We start from the raw sequence: 27,003 nt of genomic DNA, 5'->3' as shown, positions 1-27,003 counted from the left end.
GTGAGAGGGCGGCTGCCTCTGGCCTAGCGACACCGGGAACCCGCTCGACTAGGAGGGGCCCGGGGCCGGCAGCCGGGGCTGTGTTTTGTGCAGGGCCGGAGCGCCGGGCTGGGCGGCTAGTCACTCCCTATAAACCGTTGGCCCCGGGGGCGGAGGAGGTGGGGGGTGCAGGCGAGGTGGCGAGCAAAGCTCTGACAGGCGCTCCCTGCGGGCAGCGATACGTGGCTTTGTTGGCAGGACACGCCAACACCCGAAGGGCTCTTGTGCCTGCGAGGCTCGTGTTCAGCTTGTCCCCGCTCTCTCCCAATCCCCTGCTGGGAGCCTATAATGAATAACTTGGTCTGTTGTCTCTCCACTTGGTAGCTTGCAGGGTTTGGGGTTTTCAGCCTTGCCCTGTGGTACAGAACTCATGATGAAATAAGGATATGCTTTGCCCTGTTATCATTGGTACTTTACATGATCCATAATATTTATGCTTTTCAAAAATGTGCTTTGAATTGTTTTTACAAGTAAAGGAAGGCTTGATTGTAAGGAGAATACTGGGTGCTACTGGGTATCAAAAATACCCCACTGAGACCTAGTTGCTCCTGTGCTCCACTGTTGAGCTGGTGGGGAGTAATCTACTTCTTGTAGGTTTCAGAGTAGCAGCTGTGTTAGTCTGTATCAGCAAAAAGAAAAGGAGTACTAGTGGCACCTTAGAGACTAACCAATTTATTTGAGCATGAGCTTTCGTGAGCTGCAGCTCACTTCATCCAATGTAAGCTGTAGCTCACGAAAGCTTATGCTCAAATAAATTGGTTAGTCTTTAAGGTGCCACAAGTACTCCTTTTCTTTCTACTTTTTGTAGGGTGTGTATCTAGTCAGCTCTGTGGAATGGCACTTATGATAGGGTGGAATTAGGTCTTTCAGCTCCTTGCTCACAAGTGGAGTATCAGCCTTTTCCCGGGCGGTGTCACAAACCAGGCAGAGCACTGATACAGCCATGGGGGATGGGTGGCGTTGGTTTCACACAAACATTCCCCCCTGCCCCCCACATGACCACAATAGAAAAGAGAATAAACTAGCTCAAAGTGATTACTCAAATGAAAACTGAGGAGGAGTTGGAGGCTTATTTGTTTTGGCTTTATTCTTATTTTCAGTATTCTTAATGTTTCCCTATCTTGTGCCACTTATTCACGTGTTAACCTGAGCAAAATTGTAAAGCTTCAGTTCTGCAAGCTGATCTGTGTAGGCAAACACCATCACGGAGCCCCCGCTGACTATAAAGGGGTTCCATGGAAGCATAAGGGCTCCCCCACACCCACCAATCTATAGAATTGGGTCCTGTTTTTGTATAGATATTGTACTCAAATGTCAAGAAGAAGAAAAGTTCTATCTTAAATATTTCTGGAGTGCCCACTCCTTGTTGCCTTGAGTATTATAGTTACTAAGATACTGCAGTTTTCTTGCTTTTTGTCTCTTCTACGTTTTAATTTAAAAGCGTAAAATACTTTATGCCTTGTGGATGCTTGACATTATTGCATCATTGTCTTGTGATTGTTTCTTTTTCTATGTATAGTAGCTCAATTTTAGACTTGAAAATACTGCTGAAGAAGCTGATGTTAACTTTCATATTTTACATACAACTGTTTTGACTAATCTGTGGTATTGAAATTGTCACTGCCCAAGTTAAAATCTTTTACGTACTTCCTCCATGTGGATTGTATCTCTAGATATATTATTTCAACTGACATTTAATATGGTGTAATTGAAACTGGTAATAAACTATTTTTATAGAACAAAACCCATCTTAGATTTCATTCAGATTGTCGACACAAGGATTTATAAAAATGTGTCGGCAGTATTAACAGACGTTAATTTATGAAAACAATCTGCATGCTGAGAGATAAAGTTGGTTAATTATCTCTCTCCTCTGCTGAATTAGTCAATGGTTTAACTTTGTGCAGTGCCAAGTTGGGAGGGAGCATGTTTGATCATGCATACCAGGCCTATTTGTAAATCCTCACTCTTGATGATGATTTTTTGTTAGTATCTTCCCTTACTGCCTTCTCCAACCTTTTCAATACAATTACCACATGGAACTGCCACCTCTAGCCGAGAATGCTTCCTCCAGTTTAATTGGAAGCAATTTCATTCATTCTTCCACCTCTCAACAGAGAGACACTTCTTCAAACTTAAGCATACATAAGGAATTTGATCATGTAAAGGGGAATATGAACAGGAACTGTTTATTTCATACTTCCAGTGTAATCAGGTTTTTAAAGATGCCCCTCCCTTGTTGTGACTTCAAAGGCAAAGACTTGTGCTAGTGGGTTAATACCAGAAATAGAAACTGACTGTTCTAGTTTTATTGTCCATGCTGAATGAAATACAAAAGTAAGTAATATAAATGTCAAAAAAATAATTTAGGTCTAGTTTACTTAGTTTTAACAAGCTTGAGGTAACACATAAGTATTCGTTTAATTCCAGTGTCACAGACTTGTTTTACCTTAGTCCTTTGCCCACTATGTCCATTCTGTACCCTGAGATTCTGTGTTGCACATCCTTGGGAGTTACAGTTTCTCTTTTTTGAGCCAAGACCAGTAAACGTGGAGTCCTATATGCTATCCTTCCACAGTGAGAATCCAACAGAGTGCAGCTAAAAAGTTACCAGTATAGCTCTTATGATATTGATATACTAGTGAAGGATCAAGTTCTGTGGGGTTTTGAGCAGTGCCACCCTGTTGATCCCAGCAGGGATAGAGTGTGCTCAGGACCTTGCATGACTGGGCCCAAATTTACTTGCCAAGGCATTTCAGAAATGGAGACACTTAGAAGGGATTAAACTGGAATATATTGTTTCTGCTTATCTGAATAAAATCTTCAGTTGCAGAAAAAGCAATATCAGGAAACAAATACTATATATTTTTATCTTGGTATCTGCTTGGGGCCTGATTCTGTAGTCCTTTTGCATGTGGAGCTCCCATGCAGAATGGCTGTAGAATAAGGTCCTGAAGGACTACAGATACCAGCATCTCTTTATTTCAGGCTGTCCTATGACCTATGAGGCATGGTGTTTTTCCATACTTATCAGGTAGGCAATGCTTTTCCTTAGCTTGGGGAGTTTAGATGTAAGAAATCAGTCTTTATCTTGGCTGACACAACTACAATTTGTATAACATCTTACCTTAATGCAATAATACACAAGGGGTGTGTGTGTGTATGTATATATATATATATTATAATAAAGTAAATGTCTCTAACTTATTTTCACTAACCTCTCCAACAAAGCATTAACACTCTACAGTTTAATACTCTGAAATAATTGTCTTCCTCATTCCTTGGTCTCTCTATTCCTGTTCAGTAGCTAGTTGAACAGGAAACTTCTGCTGTATTGGCGTGGTTCTGTATCATGAAATTTGGTTGCTTCAGATGGAATTTATTTACCAATACTTAACTCTTCATACCTAAGTAATTAAGGCCCTGGTCCTGCAAATGCTTACACACATGCCTAACTTTATGCAGTGGGTAGTCCCACTGAAGACACGGGGGATATTCATGAGCTTAAAGTTAAATGTTTATAGGACTGGAACCTAAGTAGTTAACTCCCTTCCTTTCTACAACACGTTTCCTCCAACCAGCACAATTAGGGTGAAGTGTTCAGCAGAAATTAAAAAACTGAAAAGGATTGCAAATATAACAATTATAAATTTAGGGAGTATTTTTGTTACCCAGGAGGTGTCGTCCCGTCCCCCCCCCCCCGCACAGTACCCTCACCCACAATTCTAACCTTTAAAAACAAATTACTTAAACTCACTTACCTGCAGGTGATCAAAATGAAATGTAACTTGCATGAAACAGCTACAATTTTTAATTTAATCCTAGTTACCTCATTCTTTGATGTTGTGTCCCCTGCTTATTTCTATCACTTGCTTTTCATAATTTTGAAAACATCTGCTATATCACCCCAAAATACCCTCTCTTCCATGTGGAAAACACAGTGGTGCTCTTTAGGATGGTGGGTGAAATGATACTCTGAATCCATGTAAATATGTCTTAAATGTCAAAGAAGATGGTAAGAACTAAATGTACCAAACCACGCCATGAAGCTAATTGGCCCGAAGTTAATGACTTAGGTATTGTAAGAATAATATTGTGGTTACCTAGGTATGTGACCAATAAGGCTATAAATTTAAACAATATGTCTGCACACTCTTAAATATTCCGTGGTGCACTATTTTTCAAGTTTGTTTCACATTTGTCTGGTGGAGAAATGAATATTCCTCCATGTCCTCTCTTTGAAACGAAGTTGGAGGCTGTCTTAATTTAGAGTTTGTTTTTGGGTGTTCTATGTATGTTAACTGTTAGTAGCCATTAATTTCTCCTTGTGTTCCATCTTCACCTCATTTCTTACTGCAGGTAGGGAACAAGACAGATATGTCTCTCTCCCAGTTTCAGTATAAGTTTCTTGTCCTATTCCTTCAATAGCACACCCAGCAGCAGAAAGATATTCATATTCATGGTTTGAGCTGCTGGATAGTAGTGTTTTCTTGGTGTCTCTGGCAGCAGTTTTTTGTAATTAACTACCTCAATTAAGTGAGGAAATAATAGTAATATATAGTACAGGTGAAAATAAACTTAATTCTAAACCAGATTCTTGCATCTCTTAAATTGCATAACCATATAGAAGCACTAGTTCTAAAGGAAAGCATAGAAAAAGCAGTTCCTCCACTTTCCCTGCAGCAGCTGATGGACTCATTAACACATCAGAACAGAAAGTGTTAGTAACATCTGCAGTTGGTTTAGGTAAAACACTGAATTTTGAGCGTGGGTTTTGGCAGGTACAGTGAGAGAGCGAGGGCGCATTTTTAAAATGCCATCAGCGTAAATATACATTTATACTGTTGATGATTTGAGATCTTCGGCAGGTTTTCTCTTTTAAGAAAAAAATAAAGCTTTACTCTTCCCTTTTAAAATATAGATTTTCCATAGCTGGCTTTGTGTTCTGTGTTTTTAATAACATGCACTCATGTAAACTAACCATTTTCAGTACCTTCCGTTAACAGAAATGGAAAGAATTATGATTTTTTCCCCCCTTCTGTTTGTAGGCTAACGTGATAGCATATAATTGGGACAATGGAGTCTATGCTGAATAAGTTGAAAAGTACCGTTACAAAGGTAACAGCTGATGTAACCAGTGCGGTGATGGGAAATCCTGTTACCAGGGAATTTGATGTTGGCCAACATATTGCCAGTGGTGGCAATGGGCTTGCTTGGAAGATTTTTAATGGAACTAAAAAGTCAACAAAACAGGTGAGATCTCAGGTGAAGGCTTGTGGTTACATTAAAATCATACTTGAGGAATAACAACAATTGCATCTTTTGTTAGGAACGGTTTAGAAGAACATTTTGTTCAGTAAACTGTTGCTAGCTTTACAACTTGTGAAGTCAAACGAAGACAGAAAAGGTAGCCAAATGTGTTAATTGATTTAAGGTTCCCACTGCTCATTTCATCACAACAGACAGACACAATTTAGTTTCTGGGTCAATAGATATGCAGAAATTGAGCAGTAAGAAATGTTAGGTATGAGCTATGTTGACCAAAGGTATTTGGGGGTGGCCTCATGCTAACTGCCTTCACCATGCCTGTTTCAGGTCATTGCTGTTAACCCCTCATTCCCATAAACACTACATTCTCTCAGGGGCGGCAGGATTGTCTAATTTTTGGTGGTGCCCAGAATGAGAGCAAGTCCCACCACACCCCCACAGCTGCCTTGTAAGCCGACAGGTATTTTTTTAAACAATGTAAAAATGGCCTGGAACAGGAAGCGTTTAACAGTTTCCCTATATTGCACAATATCACTATTGTAAGAAAAAAATATTAAACTAAGAATATCAACTTTATTAATACTCTTTTGAATACGGAAATAGCCAAGCACTTTTGGATCAATAACCCTCAAAATACAATTACAGTGCTTAATAGACGGGATAACTGTTCTGTTCCTTTAAATTGCAATGGATGCGGCTGTGGGGGCATGGGGAAAGGTGGTGTGGCTGTGGGGGCATAAGCTATGGCACCATGGGTATCTTTAACCTGGTTAATCGGCTTAATTCCCTGTGGAGTGGCTTAGGTACATTTTTCAAGTCTTGATTGGGTGTTCTCACAGTAGAGTCTGCATGATTTGGCTCCAAACGTGGTAAAGCAAACCCTGACTAATGTTTCGGCAAACTGTTTTGCCACTAATATGGCTAAAAGTACACTGCCAGTTCCATGTTACAAGGGGTCAGCATTTTATTGCGTGATGATTAGTTGTATTTGAATAATAGTGACATGATTATCATTAGTCCATATTTTAGCCAGTCATCACGTCAGCATTCAATCTGATGCTGCAAAACAAAACTAATCAGTGTGGTAAGTACTTTGTGTGTGAAATGGCTTCCAACAATTATTTAAATATAAGAATCATTTATTGAAGGATGTCTTTTTCCAGATGTTTGTGAGGAGTTACACTCTTTGGTAGACTCCTTCCGAACATTGCTAAGATATACAACGAAGTGCAAGATATATTGTGGTTATTAAATTTCATGCTATCTGTTCATTAGTAACTTACTGTATTCCTTTGTTCTGCCAGTCCACCCTTCTGGTAACTTGTGAGTGGCTGTTTGTCATCTGTGCCAGTGACATCACTAACTTCCCCAAAATGATACATGAGTGTCCTGTGTTTCAAATACTGCTGACAAAAAAATTTGGAGCTATTCCTTTCTTTCCACCACAAATAGGTATTCAGTATTCAAATATAGAGTCTTTGGCCATCTGGCTACAGATTCACTTTGTGGCAATATACATAGTTTAGAACCCTTTGCACAGAACTCTTGAGTTTTCATATGGGAGAAGCAGAACTGATCATGTCTCTTGTTCCCTGGATAAGTGGAAGTAAGGTATATTGTGGAAGTGGGTGAGATAGAATTATGCTTTGAACTGTGTTGGCCTACCTCAGCTCTCAGTTTAAGTTAGTTTCTAAGTACTGAGCACTCTTGAAAATCTCATCACTGGAGTCTGGAAGGTGAATGCTTTTAGAAATGGTATTGTGGCACTCTAAGTGGAGGAAACTTATTGCTGCCCTCCTGGATCTGCTGTCTGTCCTGATTTACAAGGATGTTCATATTTTAATATTTGATTATCAGGTTTTTGCTTGCTTGCTGTCTGGTTTACACAAATAAATATGTGAGATAATATATGTATGCATGTGTGAATATTTGTGTATATGTATTATGAATTGTCCTATGTAGCACTGTGTGTGTATACGCACGCACACACATATATAAAAAATTATTTAGGCCCCAGAAATTTTTTTTGGTCAGCCCATCTTAGGATTTGTTGTTTGTTTACTCCATATTGCCTTGAACGTCCTTTATATATATATTATATATATAATTTTTTCCTGGCCTAAGGAAGCGCTAGTTCCCTCCCCTCTTCTTAAAATGCAGTCAGGAAGGCACAGATAGGGATGGGGGCACTTGAGAGAACTTTCTTACCAAACCACCTCCTCCATCTCAAGGGTTAGCAAAATGTGTAAGGAGATGATCATCTGGGCACTAGGATCCCTGCTACACCTAGTTTCTGTTCCTCATTCAGAGAATCAGTTAACTCACACAATGTTGTTGGAATCTTTAGTTTAAAAAAAAAAGTCAAGTGAGGAAGGGAGATTAGTTTCAAAATAATCACAGTTAATGAGGCTATTACTAAAACAACATGCAAGGAAATGTAATTTAAAAAAGACTCCAATTTTAAAAGACTTGTGCAAGAATAGGAAGATGGAGCATCTCTTTTGGGGGAAAAAACAGATGATTATTGGAATGCTAACCTGTGTCTTAAATAGAGAATTCTCTTTAATTGAGGTTCCAGAAAAATCTTAGTAGCACATCATGTAGTCAAATGCTCGGTACGTGTTCAATTATTGAATTGAATGATTTGCCAAAGTATATCGATTACACCCCCTCAAAAAAGTACATTGATTAAAAGAATATTAGTAAAGTTGCAAAGTCAAGCACTTAAAAGTTAGGAAATGCCAGAATTAAGGTTGCCTGTGCAACGGAAATCTGGTCACCTTGTGCGTATACATTGTGATACATTCTTTAATTACATGATGGCATACTATTTTTTCTCACAAGACCGCTGCCTCATTCAGTGCATAGGATGGACAGTTCTGATTTAATGAGTAGATAATATTTTTTTCTCCTCATTGTTCAATGTGTAGCCCTAACCCTTATTTACTGCATGCTATTCAAACCTTTCTCTGAAGACAGAATTATTAATTTCCTTATAGACCTCTTTGGCACTCAGCACTATCATAGCTGAGTCTTTCATAAAGAGTAAGGAGTTTATTTTCACAACACCCCTCTCAGATGCGGCTGTAAATTATCACCATTTACAGATGGAGAACTGAGACACCGTGAGATTAAGGTCAAAAGTATCCACTAATTTTGGGTGCCCAATTTGAGGCACCTAGAATCTGATTTTTTTTTTCCAGTCTTTAGCATTATATAGCATGTTATGTTCAAAGCACAGTCCCACCAACTTAAATTGTGTCAAGTGCTCAACACTTCTGCTGTTAGATTCTTGGGTGTCAACTCAAACATTGAGAAAATGAAACACACAATTAGTGCCCACCAATGAAAAGTTTGGATTAAGTGACATGCACAACAATGTATAGGAACTCTGTGGCAAAGTCAGGGGTAGAATAACATTCTCTAGGGCAGCATTCAACTGCCCTAACAGTGAGACCATCCTTTCTCTTCGTGCAATCCCTTGTGTCATTCTCTACGTACCTTCCAACTTTCAGAACAAATGAAGCAAGGGTCCCACAGTCAAGGCTCCTTCACTGCACAGCCTTGATCCATCCTCAGAGCTGGTCCATCCTGTACACTGAGTGAGGCAGGGGCCCTATGGAGGGTGTGTGGGGGGGGGAGGGGGCGGCGGCAGAAGTATGTGATCGTGTAATTACAGACTATCATGCATAAGTGTGGGGGTGGGGGCAAATTAGAAGCACTTTACCTTCATAGGCAGTCTTAATTCTGGCATTTCCTAACTTTTGAATGGTTGACTTTGAAACCTTAATTTAGTGTTTAATGTGTAATTTTCAAGGTTTTTAAAAAAACGAACTGAAAGAACAAATTCAGTCACGTGGAATCATATTGACACTCATGTGGGTCGTCAGAAGGGTTGGGACCTTTAGCTCCACCACACCGACCACTGTCACTTGAGCAAAGAGAGTAATTTATAGCAGTAGTAGGTTACTGCTGGGGGAATTCTGTGCCAAAAAATTAAAAATTCTGCGCACAATAATTTATAATTCTGCATATTTTATTTGTCAAAAGAACGCAAAATAAACATGCCAGTTGCAATTATTTTGGTAATTTATTTCAAAATACCTGTCAGCAAGTATGTCTGTAGTAATACAGACAATAAAAAAGATTCAGGAAACGTTTTTTGACAAATAGATTCTTTACTAGGCATATTAATAAAGAACTTTGAGTAATAATTCTTTAAACTACAATACAGAAATGTATTTCCTGCACCCCTCAGAAGCAGTGCAAAGGCTTGGGGGAGTCCGGGGTAATGGAGGAGCGGAGGGAGAGGGAAGTAATTGCTGGGAAGGAGCCTGGATGTGAACTGGGAGGGTTGTTGTGTGTGGATGGGAGAAGTATGGAAATGTTTGCGGTTTTTTTTGTTGTTTTTTGGAGCAGGGGGGAATGAAGGGATTGATAGGGTGCCTTACCCATGCAGTCCCTGGCTGACCCCAGCCTCTCTGCATCAGGCACATCTGCCACTGTCCCCATGTGTCCGTCCCCCCCACACTTAGCCAGCCCCTTCCCCCATCCCCATGTAGCCCTGCACCCTCACTCAAGCACCTCCTCCCCCGTCCCTTTGTGTCCCTGCACCCTCACTCCCATTAATCCCCCGCCCCCCCGTAGCCCCATGTACCCCACGTATCTCATGCCTTTTGACCTGGCCCCATGGGCACAGTGCTGTGAGGAACGCAGACTTTTCTCTTCCCTATTCACAGCTCGGGCTGCTCCCGCCTGGGATCGGCTGCTCTCTCTTCTGACACCACAGCGGTCCCTGGTCAGTGAAAGGCATAACTGCAGCACTTCTCATCAAAATGCATTATCTGCTGAGGAAAAAAAATTCTGTGTGGCACATGAATTCTGGGGCTCAGGCTTCAGTCCCATTCAGTGGGGCTTTGGCTTTCTGCCCTGGTCCCTAATGAGTCTCTTGCTGCCCCTGCTTGACAGACCCCCTGTAACCTGCTTGTGGCCCCGCGGGCGGGCCCCAGACCCCTTGTTGAGAACCACTTCTCTAGAGGGGGATAGAACACTTTGCCATTGGATTTCACACGCAAAAGAGAATGGTAAGACTTAAGTTTCATTCCAGGCTTTGGAGGAAGGGTGTGTGCTCTAGTGGGCACAGATTCTTCTGTCCAGTCCTCTCAAGTGTCATCTCTTTTGCCCCATCCCTTCCAACCTGTCCATGTCCCATTCCTGTTTCTTTCCCACACCAGGCTCTTCTTCCCTGTCTCATTCTCTTCACTGAGCCAGTCCCACTTTCTACAGGCTTCTCATCCCCACTCCAGTTGTCTTGCCCCATCAATCCCTAGTTTCACCCTTCTGGACTCCTCCTCCCAGTTCCAGTCACATTGCCCACCCAGTCCTAATTTCCCCTCCTCCCGGCTCTCCATCTGATCTATCTCCCCAGTCAGTTGCTCTCTCCCCAAGTTCCCTATCCCCTCTGGCTTCCAGTCCGTTTTCCACCCTGGGCTCCTCATCCACTCTCTGCATTTATCCACCCATATCTTTGTCCCAGTCTACTTGTCGAGCCTGTTTAAGCTCCTCTCAGTAGGGTTCTAGTCCCAATCTACCGTCTCCATCAACCCCCTGACCCCCCGGCCTTATCCCAGTCTACTCTGTAGGTCCTGTTCTTGTAATCTCTGCATCTAAATCAAGCAGCTTCCTCTTCCACAGTGCCTGGGCCAAGGAGGGGAATCCTTAAGAGCACAGGAGAGAGAGGCTTCCTGCTCTCAGTTCTGGTGCCTGTGCCTGGACCTAAACTTGGACCCAGCAGGGTCTGCAGCAGTCCAGAGCTATAATTACAGGGAGAATCTTATGTTCTTACCCAGATTATTGGTGCATTTGGCACATAATCCTAAATTTTCTTTTCCTTCCTTCCCTCAAAATATTTTCAGGTCACCTATGGGGTTTTACTAACATGTCTGTGCGAAGAGAAGTGTGTTCTCTTCAGCAAAATATTTTTGCCTAACATTTCCTCTTCTCTACTAGAATATCTGGGGATTGACTTTGCTTGCATCATCGTGCTAATGCTGATACATTGTCTTCAAAAATCAATTTTCATTATGAAATTTAAAGAACTCTGGACGAAGAGTGCCTCATTTTAAATAAATAATAAAAACAAATTTAGCACTTTAATGTGCATCCAGACACAAAGTGCTGCTCGTGCAGTCTGCAATTAATGTGGTTGTACACCACTTTGTGTAAGAAGGGGCTAGATTAGAATACAAATTGAAAGCAAAATACCATAAAGATTTTTTTTCTCTTTGGTTCATGAATCTTTAAAATATTTTTAAACATTTGCCTCCATGCTATGATAGAAACAACAGTTACAGATCTAAAACTATTAGTTTTATTATTGTAAAGAAACTTTCTTATTGGTTTGGGAGAGAACTCCTCGGTATGTGAATTTGGTTTTTTTATGTCCTTGTAAAATCCTATAAAGATACATGTTTTCTATAGAGTTTCAGCAAAGAAATTACGTAAGATTGCAACAAGTATTGACTTATTTTGGCAGTCAGAGAATACCCAAAATATTATGGACAATTCCTTCTGTACCTTTTAAAACACATTTGTTACTACAAAATATTAATGCTCAGATAACGTTAGAGGCATCATTAAATGGGCAAAAAAACAACAACCCAGAAATGTACTGGTTTGTGTGGAGATCCAGGTGTCAGTCAGTAGTCTTCTTATATATGTTCACACTTGGCTGTGTGCTGGAAAATGGCACACATCTATTTAGTTTATTTTACTTATATTTAATAATATTGAGTAAAAATCAACATACAAGAAAAAGCAAATATTAACACTAGTATTTACAATTTGTTAAAGTGAAGTCCTCAACAAACACCTTGAACAATTTTAAAGACAATTACTTGTCAAATTTCAGTGAAATCTTCCAGAAGAAGAGTTTCTGGCATAGAAGCTGAATTTTTATGAAGCAGTTATACAGCAACCAAAAAAACCCCCTCAGAAATTATTATTTTAATGTGTTGTACTGGGTTTCTTTCTATATACTGCTTGTCTCTTAAAAAAATTAAGTTATTGTGCAACTACCCTGGGAGATTTAACTTGAAATGACCTTTATAAAATATTTGGCAACTACATTATAGCGTTTCTGTGGGGACTTAAAACATATCCATCTTATATTGCATGTTGTTTTTGCCGTTGCTGCAATACTTCTAGCCTGCAGGCTGCTTTATTACTTCTAATATTGTTATAAGAATAAAAGACAGATTGACAGTAAATTCTTTAATGTCTCTTTTTCTCTGGTAGGCTCTCTGGTAAAAGTTGGTTATCTTCCTGGATTATCATCCCCTTTGTTGGTTTATTTTGTCTCCTTTCTTTAAATATCCTTTCCCAAACACCTAAACTGATTACCTTCTCTCTAATGGCTTGCATTCTAGATTAGACAGACATCTTAGTTACTTATTCCAGGCCCATCATTTAAGTATCTGAACTCCTTGGGAACTTCTGAAGCAATTTGTTTTCCCCACTCTGGCCTCTTTTTTGTTGTTGGTTGGAAAGAAGATTGGCATTGGTTTTTAACTCTGCCATAATCACTGAAGTTTTTGTGAATTACATAATTTTAGATTAGAGAGAGGCATCTTCTTTTAAGGAATACATTCATCCCTGTGTTATGATATCTGTTATTTAGACATATACTTGACATAACTTGAATTTCCTGTTGCTTATATTATCTCATTTAATTTTTGATAACCAACTGAAGTCTTCCATTCACCTTTGCTCAATGCAGAAATTCTTATAACAGGAAGAAAAAAGTAGTAATCAAAGAATTGTATTTTTATTTGCGGCCTAGACTGACCATTTTAATATACATAAAAATTCAGTTTATAATTTCTTTTGTGATTAGCCAATGTTATCTCAATGTCTGACTAGATTTCAATGAAGTCTGTTACATTTTGCTTACCTATATGTTTCTTTAATTGTATAACTGTATAAAATATACCATTCACTTCCTCTCCCTAAACTATTGTATAGCAATCATGGTCCCTTTCCAATGGTTATTGCATTTTGGTAGTGGATGAAATTGTCTCTGAATGTATATAGGATATAATCCTTTAAATTAGGCACTTTACAAATACTGTATATAAGATAATAGGCATCTGTTGATTTATAACTTAATTTTGAGTCCGCAAAAAGGACTATATGAATAATTTGCTATTCTAATTCCCGATCTACCAGCTGCCCACATACCCTTACCCGTCTCATCACTTATACATTGTTCTTCTTAATACAACCTGTCCATATTTTATATTTACATACAGATATAGTTATAGTGCAACATATACAACTGGGAAAAAAAAACCCTAAATTCTGAGCTCAGTTAGACTGGACAGTTGCTCGGTAACTGAACCTGTACTGTGTGATGATTGGAGGTCAGGAGGCTCTATAAGTCACATCTCTGTGTATCTATGTTCTTGCTGATATATCTTGAAGTAAAATAACTACCGTATTTTATATAACAAAGTCCCACAGAGTTTAAAGCTTCGTCTGAGTAGCCTATTATAAAATGCAATAAATAAAATAATAAATAAAGTTCACCATTACACATTTTTCCCCATGCACCCCCACAGAGATGTCTCATGTACTCCAGAGGTATGCATACCACAGTTTGGGAACCCCTGGTTTAGAGCAATGGTCTCCAAACTGGGGTGCGCGAGATGATCCCAGGGGGCGCGTGGCAGGAGTAACGTCGCCGGTTGGCACTCTGCCATTTTTTTTTCTTCGGCAGCAGCTCTGCATGTCTACAGCTGGTGTTCCCCTCCAGCAGCCTGCCTGCAGCAGGTCTTCTGTTCTTCTTCCGTTGGCGGGGCATCTGCGGCAGGTCACCCTGCAGGTGTGCGAGCCAAAAAGTTTGGAGACCACTGATTTAGAGGAATGTCTTGTACTGCTTTTGCGAAGGGATTAAGTGCTTTGATCAGCTATGAGAAACTCAAGTGTCTTTGGTCTCCATTCTGAATGACATTGAGCTACTGAACTGTATTCCAGAAAAGAACACGGTTTGTTTTCTGTCCCTTTGCTGTGAGGTAAAAAGATGAGGGGCAGTCAGAAAATAACTAAGGTCTTTTCTACAGATCTCAGAGTAACAGCCATGTTAGTCTGTATTCGCAAAAAGAAAAGGAGTACTTGTGGCACCTTAGAGACTAACCAATTTATTTGAGCATGAGCTTTCGTGAGCTACAGCTCACTTCATCGGATGCATACTGTATGAAGATACTGTATGCATCCGATGAAGTGAGCTGTAGCTCATGAAAGCTCATGCTCAGATAAATTGGTTAGTCTCTAAGGTGCCATAAGTACTCCTTTTCTTTCTACAGATCTGTGTCCAAACTCTTCTGGTGGTATCTGCCATTTAGGCAGAGCTTGGGTGTGTTTACTGCTCCTTTTGACACACTGATTATAACCATGTAAGCTGTATGTACGCTGCAGTTTCTGCTATTGTTACTGTAGTAAAACAAATTATACTGTAGCAGGCTGACACGCTGAATATGCATATTCATTAAAATAGCACTTGTACCCAAATTTACACCAACAGTTGCCTCCTTGTCTTATCTTTGGGCTGAAACCTAGCATTTTGGATACAAATTAATATTGGTAAATAATATAAATTCTAGTTTTATATTAGTTTATATTTTATGAACATATTTCCTTCTGTACAAGGAGCAGACATTTATAGAATAAAAATTCATTAATTGAACTTCTGTTTGGATATTGGGAGTCAGGAAGCAATGGATAAGGGTTAATTATCCCCCTCACCTCTTAATTGCATCACAACTGGAAGCAAGGTCCAGGCCATGTGATAACACAAGAAAAGTTCCAGAGATAATGTGCTCTCCTCCTTATTTCCCCTTAATATTCTTAGCAAAAATCCTAATTTATCAAACTCCTTACTTTTTTGTTGAATATGACCTACCAAATTAGGTAGTCCTCCCCCAAATTAATTTTTAAGAGACAGCAAAACATTCTGAAATCAGTAGAACTTGCATTTTCTCGTCTGAGTAATTTTTTAAAAAAAAGTTGAGTAAAAGAAAACGCTAAGGAAAATACTGTTTAGGGAAATAATTTATTCTTTCCATTCTCTACAATGTGCTCAAGAAAAAATACAAATGTCAATCCTAACAAAGCATCATTCCAACAAATAAAGTAAGTGTATTCTCAAACTATTTAAATTGCCAATACCTGAGCTGATTTTGAGGTGCTGAGTATCCAAAACTCCCATTTATTTAAGATCAGGCCTGCTGCTGTCTTCAGATGTGCTGCTTAGTCATTGCATAAGTAGCACTGGTACCATTAACCATAGGTGCCGAGTTTCTAATCTGCCAGGAGGTGCTCCCCCAGGCTCTGCCCAGGCCCCGCGCCCACTCCACTCCTTCCCCCAATGCCCCACCATTGCTTCTATCCACCCCCGCCCTGCCTCTTCCTGCTCAGTTCCGCCCCGAGCACGCTGCACCCTCTCTCCTTCCCCCTCCCACCCAGCGCCTCCTGACGCCACGAAACAGCTGATCTGCAAGAGGCATAGGGAGGGGAAGCCGCTGATCTGTGGCGCTTCAGATGGTTGGGAGGTGCTGGGGGAGTGGAAGGCTCTGATATGGCGGCTGTCGGTGGGTGCTCAGCACTCACCATTTTTTTTTTTTTTCCTGTGGGCGCTCCAGTCCCGGAGCTCCCACGGAGTCGGCGCCTATGCCATTAACACAAGCTTGTGCTAATAGTCAATTCATTATTTTTTATCAAGTATGTAGCAGTAGTTTATTGGCTCAGGAGAAATATATTTTTGAATTGAAATAAAAAAAAATCATGTTGATAGTAACTGAAATAAGTTAGTATCGCATTTGGCTATGGATGTATAATGAACTGCTTTCTGCTTTGGTGGATCATATTGTATTAACTTTACTGTGTGGCTTAGGTAATACTGACTGAGTTGCTTATTTTTAGGAACTTGCTGTTTTCGTCTTTGATAAAAAGTTAATAGACAAATATCAGAAATTTGAAAAGGATCAGATTATTGATTCTTTAAAGCGAGGAGTTCAACAACTAACAAGGCTTCGACACCCTCGACTAGTTACTGTTCAACATCCATTAGAAGAATCCAGGTAAATTTTAGTAAAATTGTAAGTATTAATTTTTTGCTGGACGTAGAGGTCTGGGGCATTTGGAAAAATGTACAGAAATAATATCAAAAGATATGGATTTGGCAAATAGAGAAAATAAAATAAAAGTAGGTCATATGTCACCATGTTCTTGTTGCACTGTTGCCCAAAGAGTCACTTTTTCTGATATTATTCAGAGATATTAAAGGTACAGTATGTACTGACTTCAACTGCTAAAATATTCATTAAAACAAAACTTTCTTTTGCGCAGTTATACTTCACTTTAAAGAGGGCTGAAGTCACAGTAACTGGCAAAGCAAAGAGCTTTTCTTGATTTTTGGTTTATTTTGTTTTGGATTCTACTTTGTAAAAAAGTCATGAATAATGCTATGTTTTTCCACCCTCAGTTCCCCACTCCTTTTCCACTCACTTTGCCCGAACTACAGCAGGAGACCTTGCCCATGCTTAAAAAAAGTTAAAATTATAGGTGTGTGCCAGCTTCCGGATAGTTAAGGTAGAGAAAGCTTTATGGTTTGAGGTCAATTCTTGTAAGTGATCTTGTATCTGCATAGTTACTCAGATTCCCTTGAAAGTTAGTGTATCTCATGGGGCGCTGGGGTAGGGATAGTGATATAAATTTGAGATCATTTCACGAAAAAATTCCTGAGATGTAGCCTCCTTTGGGGAAGCAGTATTGAAAATGTTGTTTAACAAAGTTAATCTCTACAGATAGGCTTGAGCCTAACACTCATGCACAAAACTGATTATCTTGTGTATGTGCATGATACCCAAGTGGGTTATTAGTCAGCTAGTTTTCACATGATCTGAATGGCTGAAAGGGACATGCTATGGCTATTGAATATGAGCAACACCTAGGCATTTTAATCTGGAGCCTGCTCTTGCTAGAAATCTGGAAATGTAGTAGTCATGTTGCTACAATCTGCCTTTGTCAAAGAGGTCTTTTGTTATTTTGGGAAAATGTCATCTGAGTACAGCAGAAAATTCAGAAGGTGCTCAGACTATTTTTGAAAAGAAAATTGTGTATGCAAATGCTTGCTGGGAGGGGGAACTAGGGGGCAGAGGAATAGAGAAGGAATGGGGGAAAGGGGTTTGGGTTTGTGGTAGGGGGGATAAATTGGGGTGAGTATGAGGGGAGAGAGGTTGGGTGGTTCAGGTGCGGGGAGAGGATGGAGATGAGAGATGGAACACCGGGAAGGGTGATATGTGGGGTGGGTGTCAAGGTGAGTGGTGGGGGACGACCTGTCAGCCTCACATCCTTCTCTCCTGTGTGTGTGTGTGCACTGTGATCTTAAGGCAACACAAATCTAAACCTCTGAAAATCAGAAAATACAAAGTTAAGGTATATGCCATATCTTTCAGGGGATGGGAGGCTGACTTGCAGGCTGACTTGTAGACTGGGTGGGTCAAAGGCATAGCTGGGGAATCCTGGCTGAAGCAGTTGGGGAGTCCAGCTGGGTGGTGACGCATAGTGGCAGTATGGGGCCTGGTTTGATGTACAGCACTGGGTACATAACTCAAGGACGCATGCGCCCCTCCAGTAAGCTGCTGCCTGTCATATATATGCACCCTCAGAGGTCACCAGACAGCAGGAAGCAACATCTTACATGCTAATGGCTTCCCAAGTGCTAGAGGCTTAATGGGACAGGAATGGGAAGGTGAACTTGAAATGGCGGCCTGGGAGTACAAGAGTAGGTTTAGATGTAGGTGTATTAAATGTTGGCACAGCTTGGCAGAGCTGTGATAATGATATGAGGAAATCTGGGGTGGGAGTCATGACCTTCTGGAGGTGTGTGAATCCCTTTGCCTGACCCCTGAGTGTAATCTAAGGAAAGAGGTGCCTATGTACCCTGAGGGATCCGGTATGCCTCATTTCAGCACTGCATTGTGTAGGTTGTGTCAGTAGCAGAGCCCAGCTGTCTTCTGGCTGTGGGGATTGTCATCAGTTAGGTGGGAGATGAGTGTGGTCTGTGGTTTCAGTGACGGGTAAGAGAAAGGATAGTATTAGATGGCATCATGTGCATATGGGTAAAGGTTGTAAAATTTAGCAGATATGGTGTTTTCTGTGGAGTAAGCTAGGTGTTTGAGTGTAGGGCAGATATAGATAGCTCCTGTTCAGTACAGTAAAAGAATGTGTGCTATGGGCTTATAGGTCAACGCTCAATGAGAGTAGAGTTAAGGTTATATGGGCATGAACCTTAACTCTGTATTTCCTGGTTTATATAAGTTTGTAGTTCTGGAACAGTATTAAGTACCACCAGGCACTTAAATCTGCTTTTTGTTGGTGAATAGGAATAAAAGATTGAGTGACTTCGTCATCCCCTGTTCTGGTCTTACCTAGTGGGTCAGTACAAAACTGAGTTTCTGTAGAGGCAGTTTTGTTATATTTAAAAAAAAAAAAAAAAAAAAAGTGCAGGGTCAGGAGGAGCCAGGACCTATTGGTTTAATTGGAAGCCTGACTAACACCAAGGTTGAGCATCTTCAGTCAGATTTTCTGACGCTTGTATTTATTCTGCTTTAGGATTCTTGCTTCTTCACAAAGGTGGCGGTAGGGAGAACTGAAGCTATGATTCTTAATCTTTGAGGGTGAGGAGCCAAGGATCTTTCGTGTTTCATCAGTTTTGTTTCTTTGGCCTTATTGTACTTTAGAGAGCAATTTCATTGGCTTGTGAAGTGTACAATCCATTAAGTTTTATCCTATTGCATAGTGTTCCCTGTGATATTTTTGAATGACTCAACAAATACTTAGTTTTTTATTTGTTTGCAAGAGACTTTATCACCCTGAGTAATATATTCTGATTGGTTTTCTTATGTCTCGATTTTCCTTGCTCAGGTGGAGGCAGTGTTCTTATTTTCTCATAAAGAGCCTGCTAGTTCTTTCTCACAACAGGCTCAAGTGTTACCAACTAGTTAAAGCTTTTCCCTGTTGACTTTAGAACAATTGAGACTTAACCCACAGCTCTTAAGTTGCTAAGGCTGTTCCAGGCGTCTTAAGAACAGTCTGCCAATGCTACCTGAAGCCTATACCTGTAAGGCAGTGTGGGCAGCACACTTGCTGGCATCATGAGACTGATATGGAGAGTTAAGAGTCACCATGATCCCCTGCTCCTTGACAGTAGCTAGAAGGCTTGTAATTTTGTACATATACAAGTGTACTCCTCTTACAGCCACCAAGGGAGAGGAGACAGGGAAGAGGCTAAATGAAGAGCCATTTCAAGCATAGTCACAGGGAGGCAACCTCGTTTATTGAGAGGATAGGATGTGAACGTTACAACACAATGTTAGAGGAGAAATGAAACCACAGAGGGAAAGAGGAGGTGGGGACATGGTGAGGGATGAAGGGAGAGAGTAAATGAAGACGCAGTTAAGCTATGTTTATTGTGCAGTCGTTTTGATGAGTGTTTCAAGCATTTTTGCCGTAAAAAATTGTATACTTTGTAGTGTCACTAAATATTCAACAATTGCTTCATTAATTGTTGGTCAGCACATATTCTCCGCTCTGCTGAATTTTTTATTTTCAGTTATTTTTCTGCCTACCACTATGAACAAGGCTCTAGTTTGGTGCTGACTTTGGTCTCATAGGCTTTGACCCTAATGTTCTGGTTTATGGCGGACTGGTGTACACAAAGGCTGCTTTACTCAGAATCTTATCAATCCTGGTCCTAACTAAGCCTGATCCTGCAACTTGTACATGAATTCCTACTTTACACCTTTCTTGTGTTGGCTCAGTACAGGGAAAATATTCTTATTCTTTATCAAACACTATGCACACTTTTAGTACTATATACAGAGTAGTAAATGCCTTACTCTGACCAATACCACTTTCTGACTTCCAGTGTGCTTCCAAGACATCTTGTTACAGAATTAAAATATTTGAGATGCTATTCTTCAAAAGCTGACATATAGCATGGTTTAAGTAATATTGATTATTGTGGTGATATATCATGTGAAAGTTATTTTCTGTAATTCAAAATCATGACCAAGAGCTTATTAAATGTATTTACTGGATATATTGGATACCTCTTCCCTTTTTAGAGATTGCCTGGCATTTTGTACAGAGCCAGTCTTTGCAAGTTTAGCTAATGTTCTTGGCAACTGGGACAATCTACCCTCTCCTTTACCATCTGATATTAAGGAATACAAACTTTATGATGTGGAAACCAAATATGGCTTGCTTCAGGTATGTTAATGGTTTTATCTTTATTGGTTTACAAATTTAAGCCCTAATCCTGCTAACAGCTATGCACATGTTTACCTATATGAGTAACTGTGGATAAAGATAAGCATGTGAGTAACAGTTTGGTTAGGAATTCTGGAATTATTTATCTAAAAGCACAAGACATTTCTATCAGAGCATTCAGGATTGATAAGATTTTTTTTTTTTTAATTCACAGCTGTTGTAAGTGCATTCAACTCCATTTAAGTCTATGGTGTTAAACCCAGTTATATTAGTGTTAACTTTTTAAAATTTACTTATAGGTTTTTCTATAATGGACATCACTATAGTATCTGATCACCTTAAATACATTCATGAATCTATCCTTACAACAGTCCTGTGAGAAGGGAACTATTATCCCTATCTCTTATATAGGGAACTGGGGCATGGAGAAGTTAAGTAACTTGCTCCAGGTTGCTCAGGAAGTCTGTGGTGATGCTGAGAATAGAACATAGATAGCCTGAGTCTAGCTCTATCCAATGCCTTAACCCCATACTGTTTTTTCCTCTTGCCATCCTTGGCAAATTTGGTCTATTTTCTTCTCCTTGAGAGAGCGGTTTAGTGTAAATCCATCTCCTGGAGGAGAAAAGCGAGGTGAGGGCACAGAACACTGTATTAGTTCCAGACATAATACATTATAGTGGTGCTGATTATCACTGAGGTATTCAAGGAATTGCTGTCAATTCCATTACATACAGTTTTTCAGGGGTTGTATATTTTTATAATAGTTGATTTTAGGTTAAATACTATCCTACAAGGTTTCAGTCTGGAGTTACCCTTCTGAAATAAAAAAAAAAAAAATCACCTGTGGGCCATACCTTTTGATAAGTAATCTGAAGACCAATGATGGTGATCATAAAAAAGTAATTTTTCGAGACAACTTTGCATTAATATTTGAGAAGAGTAAGAGATGATCCAAAGAAACGAGCAAACAGCGGTCAGTGGCTCCCCATTCAGCCAACTCATCTGGTGAACATTCAACTCATCCTGGGCAAGTGAGTTTTTCAAGCCCTGTGATAGTTAACGTGGCATTAGTAACTCCATGAGCAAGTTCTCAACCTGAATTTGGTTTGCTTGATACATGTTTAATTTTTTCAAAAATTTTAGAGTGAAATTTTTTCTTCCCTTGTGGTAGATTGGCTTGACTGTTTCTTAGTTAACACATGCCAGTTGAGCATGGGAAGTCAGACTTTGCTGTGATAAATGACACCTGATAATTGATGTAAATATTCTGCAAGTGTTTTGAAAGAATATATGCAAAAAAACTTGAAATAATCTTTCCTCGTTAACAGGTCTCTGAAGGTTTGTCCTTTCTGCACAGCAGTGTGAAAATGGTCCATGGAAACATTACTCCTGAAAATATAATTTTGAATAAAAGTGGAGCATGGAAAATTATGGGATTTGATTTTTGTATTCAGTCAACAAATCCATCTGAACAAGAGGTAATAAGGCTTTATTTTTGTCTGCTTTTTACTTTAAATGTAGATAGTGTCTAAAGCAGGCTGCATGATCTACTAATTCTAGTACTGTATCATGTACTAATTTCTCTAAACCTCTTTATTTTAAAAAAAAAAAAGAGGGGAGGCTATATGACATGATAGGTCATCAGCCCTTTACTTCTGGAGGTCTGAGTTCAAATTCTGCCTTGAGTTACAACTGAAAATGAGTTTGAGCTGGCTCCTTAAATTAGGGATTGGGTTCTAGTCCTAGTATAGTGGTCAGTGAAAAATTCCTTGTACTGTACTTTAAAAATGAATGTGATTTCATCCTTGAGCCCCATGCACATATGTTGCAGAACTACTACATGCTTGATAGTTGTTGCTTAAAAGAAACTTAAGAGTGGATTAACAGGGACTAAATAGTTCAGGGAATTAGTAATGGGATGTGACATTTGTCTGTGCAGAGTACAGCATCTACATCTACTGGTAGGTCAGTACAGGAGGATGCCACCTTTTCCCCTAGTGCAACGTTTTTGAGGCAGCAGGTCACCAGCCACTCTTGGCACCAAGATAAACCAATAACAGCCCAATGGACAAGGCTACCGTCCTGCCACAGAGTGCAGTGTTCCTGGTATTACTGGCAATTCTTATCCAGAAATACATTTAATTTCATAAAGTAAAACGAGTAGCATATTTTCTGTAGCTCTTTTTCTAAAGATTAATTTATGCCTAAATATGTAAACCATACTTTGAAATGTTCATCAAGTTTCATAATTCTATATCATCTTGGTGTGATATCTGCAACAGTCAAAGCATAACCATTTAGCCTATATAGCCACTTAATCACTTTTGCTTCACTGTGTCCCTGTTGTTTTACTTATGATGAATTTGAAGGAATTTGACTGTTTGCTGCTTATTCAGTAATTTTCAATTTAAAATCTTCAACTGCTATATTTTCTTTCACTGTTGTTCTTACAGCTGAAGTTCCTATGTAAAGAATGGGACCCGAACTTGCCATCCTTGTGTCTTCCAAATCCTGAGTATTTGGCACCAGAATACATCCTTTCAGTGAGCTGCGAGACTGCCAGTGACATGTACTCTTTAGGCGCTGTCACGTATGCAGTATTTAATAAAGGGAAACCTATTTTTGAGATCAACAAGAAAGATATTTATAAAAGTTTCAGTAGACAGCTAGATCAGGTATCTACTATACTTAGCAATATGTTCTGAATTTGATTATCACTTTTTAAATGTCTCAATGTTTAAAAGCAATTGCTACTTTAAAAAAGAAGAGAAATGGATATCTCAATGTAGTATACAACATCGAGAGCTACAATATAAATGTAGTTACAATAATAGGTCACATCATACATGCTACCTCTTTAAAATCAGTCTTTATAAAATACTTAGAATAAAAATAGATGCATAATTCAAATTGCCTGAATAAACTACTAGTGCTGACATTCTGCCTGGGGCTCCTTATGTCTCCATATGCTGCTAATAGGGGATAGACATATGATGTGCCACACTGACTGTGAGGAGAGCAAACAGGATATCAACCACAGGACAATGAACAACTGTGTTAGCATGTGAGAATTGCTGAGTTTAAATAAAAGGTGGTGAAATCACCCACAGGTGAGAAATTGTGGGTGACTCCTCCCTTCCTCCCACAGTTGAATTGGAAAGATGCCCTCCTCACTTATCTTCAGAGAAAAAGAAATTAACTTTTCTTTCTCCACCTCCTGTCTGCTGGAGGAAGAGAAGAGATGCTGAGTTATACTGATGTTCCTTAGGGCTTGTCTACACTGGCAATGCTAAAGTGCTGCCGCAGCAGCACTTTAACGTGGCTTGTGTAGTCACGGCAGAGCGCTGGGAGAGAGTTCTCCCAGCGCTCTAAAAAACCCCCCTCCACGAGAAGCATAGCTACCAGCGCTGGGGCACTGTTTACACAGGCACTTTACAGCGCTGAAACTTGCTGCACTCGGGGATGTTTCTTCACACCGCCGAGCAAGAAAGTTGCAGCGCTGTAAATTGCCAGTGTAGACAAGTCCTTAGTCACGTTTAAAGCTCTATCATGACATACAGATCACAATGCACTATTAAAGAGGCCGTGAGCCATACAGTTGAGTTCCTTTGCGCTACAGAATTAGGCTATGTCTACACTACCACTTACGTTACTCAGGGATTTGAATATTCCACCCCACTGAGCAACATGTTACACCGACATAAGCGCTATATCAGTGGGAGAGCTTCTCCTGACAGTAAACCTTTGCCGCTCGCAGAGGTGGTTTCATTATGCCGACAGGGGAGCTCTCTCTCATCGGCATAGGGCGTCTTCACCACACACGCTGCCGTGGCGCAGCTGTATCAGTACAGCTGTGCCACTGCAGTGCTGTACGTGTAGACATGGCCTTAGTAAACTCAGGCTTTAAACCAGTGCCAGCATGCAGTGCCTCTGTAAGAAAAGAGGTAGGAATGACCACAGCTGGAGTTTGTGCTTGCATTTATAAAAATTACATTTTCTAAAATTTGCCTGTTTAAAGTAGAACTAAGAAGGCATCAAATCAGTTGTCTTAAAATGAGTATGTAGAGTTTTCTGTATTCATGGATCATGTGCTTGAATTATTTGTACAGCTGAGTCGCTTAGGCTCCAGTGCACTTCAGAATATACCAGAGGAAGTACGTGAACATGTAAAACTACTATTAAATGTAGCTCCTGCAGTCAGACCAGATGCAGATCAAATGACAAAGGTGAGTGCCTAGAAAATACTGTAGCTGCATGAAACAGGGCTAATAATGTGTGATTAGAAGCAAATAATATATGAACTTTTTTTAGCTGATGCTCTTTTCAATTGAAATTTTAAAATGTTTAGTTATTTTCTGTTGTCCTTAAAGGTACTACTTTTCCTTTTGTTTTATGACTCTCACATTCACTTTATGTATTGAAGCAGGGCTGTAAATTCTCAGGGAGGTAACCAAAGACTGGGTAGTCTAGGAAGTAGCCCAATAATGTAGAAGTAATAAGTATACAGTACTTCTTGGTAAGGTTGCTCTTTTATTAAAACTTGTCTTCATTCTTCGAGCTTTTGTAATGCAATAAATAATTCTCTTCCATATAAAATAAACCAAGTTAGACAGACCATATCAGCCATACAAATATTATCAGTTTTTCCTTTAAAAAGCTTGGCTCAAACAGTCAATTGTTTTAATGATGAAGTTTACCTGTCAGTCACAGTACTGTTTATTGTGTAAAAATGTACTTTTCTATTTGTTAGATGTAGCCACTTTTAACGATAAAAGCATGTTGATTATAATGTATTTGAGAAGATAAATTAGATCATTATTTTACATATGTTACATTTACAGTAGCATTGGTGGTGGTTTCTCGCAAAGATCACACTTTTTTATCCTTTATTTTTAGGTACCTTTCTTTGATGATGTTGGGGCAATGACACTCCAATATTTTGATTCTTTATTCCAAAGGGATAATCTTCAGAAATCACAGTTTTTTAAAGGGCTACCAAAGGTTCTACCAAAACTGCCAAAGGTTTGTTTTCCTTTATCTTTTATCATTTTAAAATAAAGAGTATTGGAGTCTATGCACGTCCGTTCTATAATGGACTGCAGTGGGATTGGTAGAACATAGTAGGGAAGAAGAAGAGGTATGACAAACTCATTTTATGTGGGAATACCCTGCAGCTGCTGATGCTCCTGGAGTTAAGAAAAAATGTCAACCTTGAACTCTCATGGTAGCGAAATTTGCCTTGAAGAGTTCGCTTAACTCCTCTGGGTTCGTCCCACTTGGAACAGAAGATCTCTTCCTCCCTAAGTTCCCCATTCCCAATGCTTTACAATCCACATCTTTCAAGTCCCTATCCTTCCAGTGCAATTGGACTTACTGAATTCTTTTTTTAGAGCTAGTCAGTGCTTCTTTATTGCTGAGTCATGCAAAGCTTTCTTCCCCAAGGGGGCTTGGCCCATTGTGCTTTTCATTCTCACAGACAGCTTGGAAAGCTAGAGACTGTCAGTCCAAATTTCTTCTCCTGTATGGCAGGTAGATGGTATGATAACACTGGACCCATCCCCTTCCCTTTTTTGTTAATCTTAGTTTTTATAGTCCCAAAGAAAATAAGAAGGAAAAAATACTTGTTTACCACATAGTCGAATAACAACATTTGTAGCCCGGGTGATTAAATTTCTACAACTTTAATTAAACTTTCTTTTTGAACTATTTCGTGTACAATCCTACTGCAGGAAGATCTAATGTTGAGTAATGTCTTTTTTTTTTTTTAACTTAGCAAGTTTACTCTTAAAGTAAGGTTCAGGACTGATTGTTGCATTTGTCTACTACTGTATAAACCTGACTTTTATGAAGAAAATCTTGGCTGAAATAAATTTAGAAAATAGTATTTTATTGCAATGCAAAGCAACCACACCTCTTTTTCTTTCTCAGCGTGTTATAGTGCAGCGGATTTTGCCTTACTTGACTGCAGAGTTTGTGAACCCTGATATGGTACCCTTTGTTTTGCCTAATGTTCTGTTGATTGCTGAGGAGTGCACCAAAGAAGAGTACATCAAGCTAATTCTGCCTGATCTTGGCCCTGTTTTTAAACAGCAAGAACCAATCCAGGTAGATTAATGTTGTTTTCAAAGTTTTTCTCATTTTTTCCTTCAAGGTTTTTCCTGACAAAATCCTAATCAATCTTCTATTTATTTCCTTGTTCCAATCCAACACAAACTTCCAAACCTCAGTTCTGCTCTGTAGCTGTCCAGAGAGATCAGTCTTGAGTGAAGCAAGGCATTTCATCCTCTGAAATGCACTGAGCCCATTGCCTCTGTAGCACACCTGCCCTTGACTGGTCTGGAATGCAACTTTAGCATGGCAGACCAT

At 39.7% G+C, this 27,003-nt stretch overlaps 1 protein-coding gene across 3 annotated transcripts in view; it reads left to right on the top strand.

Annotated features, from left to right (window-relative positions):
• SCYL2 (SCY1 like pseudokinase 2) overlaps positions 1–27,003 on the top strand; it is a 53,991-nt gene that overhangs the window by 185 nt on the left and 26,803 nt on the right. For 2 of the 3 annotated variants that reach the window (XM_073327414.2, XM_073327413.2), the window contains exons 2-9: positions 5,088–5,292; positions 16,285–16,442; positions 20,493–20,637; positions 21,966–22,115; positions 23,091–23,312; positions 24,747–24,863; positions 25,534–25,659; positions 26,566–26,742. In XM_073327414.2, coding sequence (XP_073183515.1) covers positions 5,116–5,292; positions 16,285–16,442; positions 20,493–20,637; positions 21,966–22,115; positions 23,091–23,312; positions 24,747–24,863; positions 25,534–25,659; positions 26,566–26,742 — 1,272 coding nt within the window. In that variant the 5' untranslated portion in view covers positions 5,088–5,115. Of the gene's footprint in view, positions 1–5,087; positions 5,293–16,284; positions 16,443–20,492; positions 20,638–21,451; positions 21,669–21,965; positions 22,116–23,090; positions 23,313–24,746; positions 24,864–25,533; positions 25,660–26,565; positions 26,743–27,003 lie in introns of those variants that run through there. The other variant, XM_073327415.2, reaches the window with a different exon arrangement.

Source organism: Lepidochelys kempii, chromosome 1 (assembly GCF_965140285.1).
Source record: "Lepidochelys kempii isolate rLepKem1 chromosome 1, rLepKem1.hap1, whole genome shotgun sequence".
NCBI lineage: Eukaryota > Metazoa > Chordata > Testudines > Cheloniidae > Lepidochelys > Lepidochelys kempii.
The sequence above is the reverse complement of the archived record's forward strand: the minus strand, read 5'-3'. Positions and strand labels throughout refer to the sequence as shown.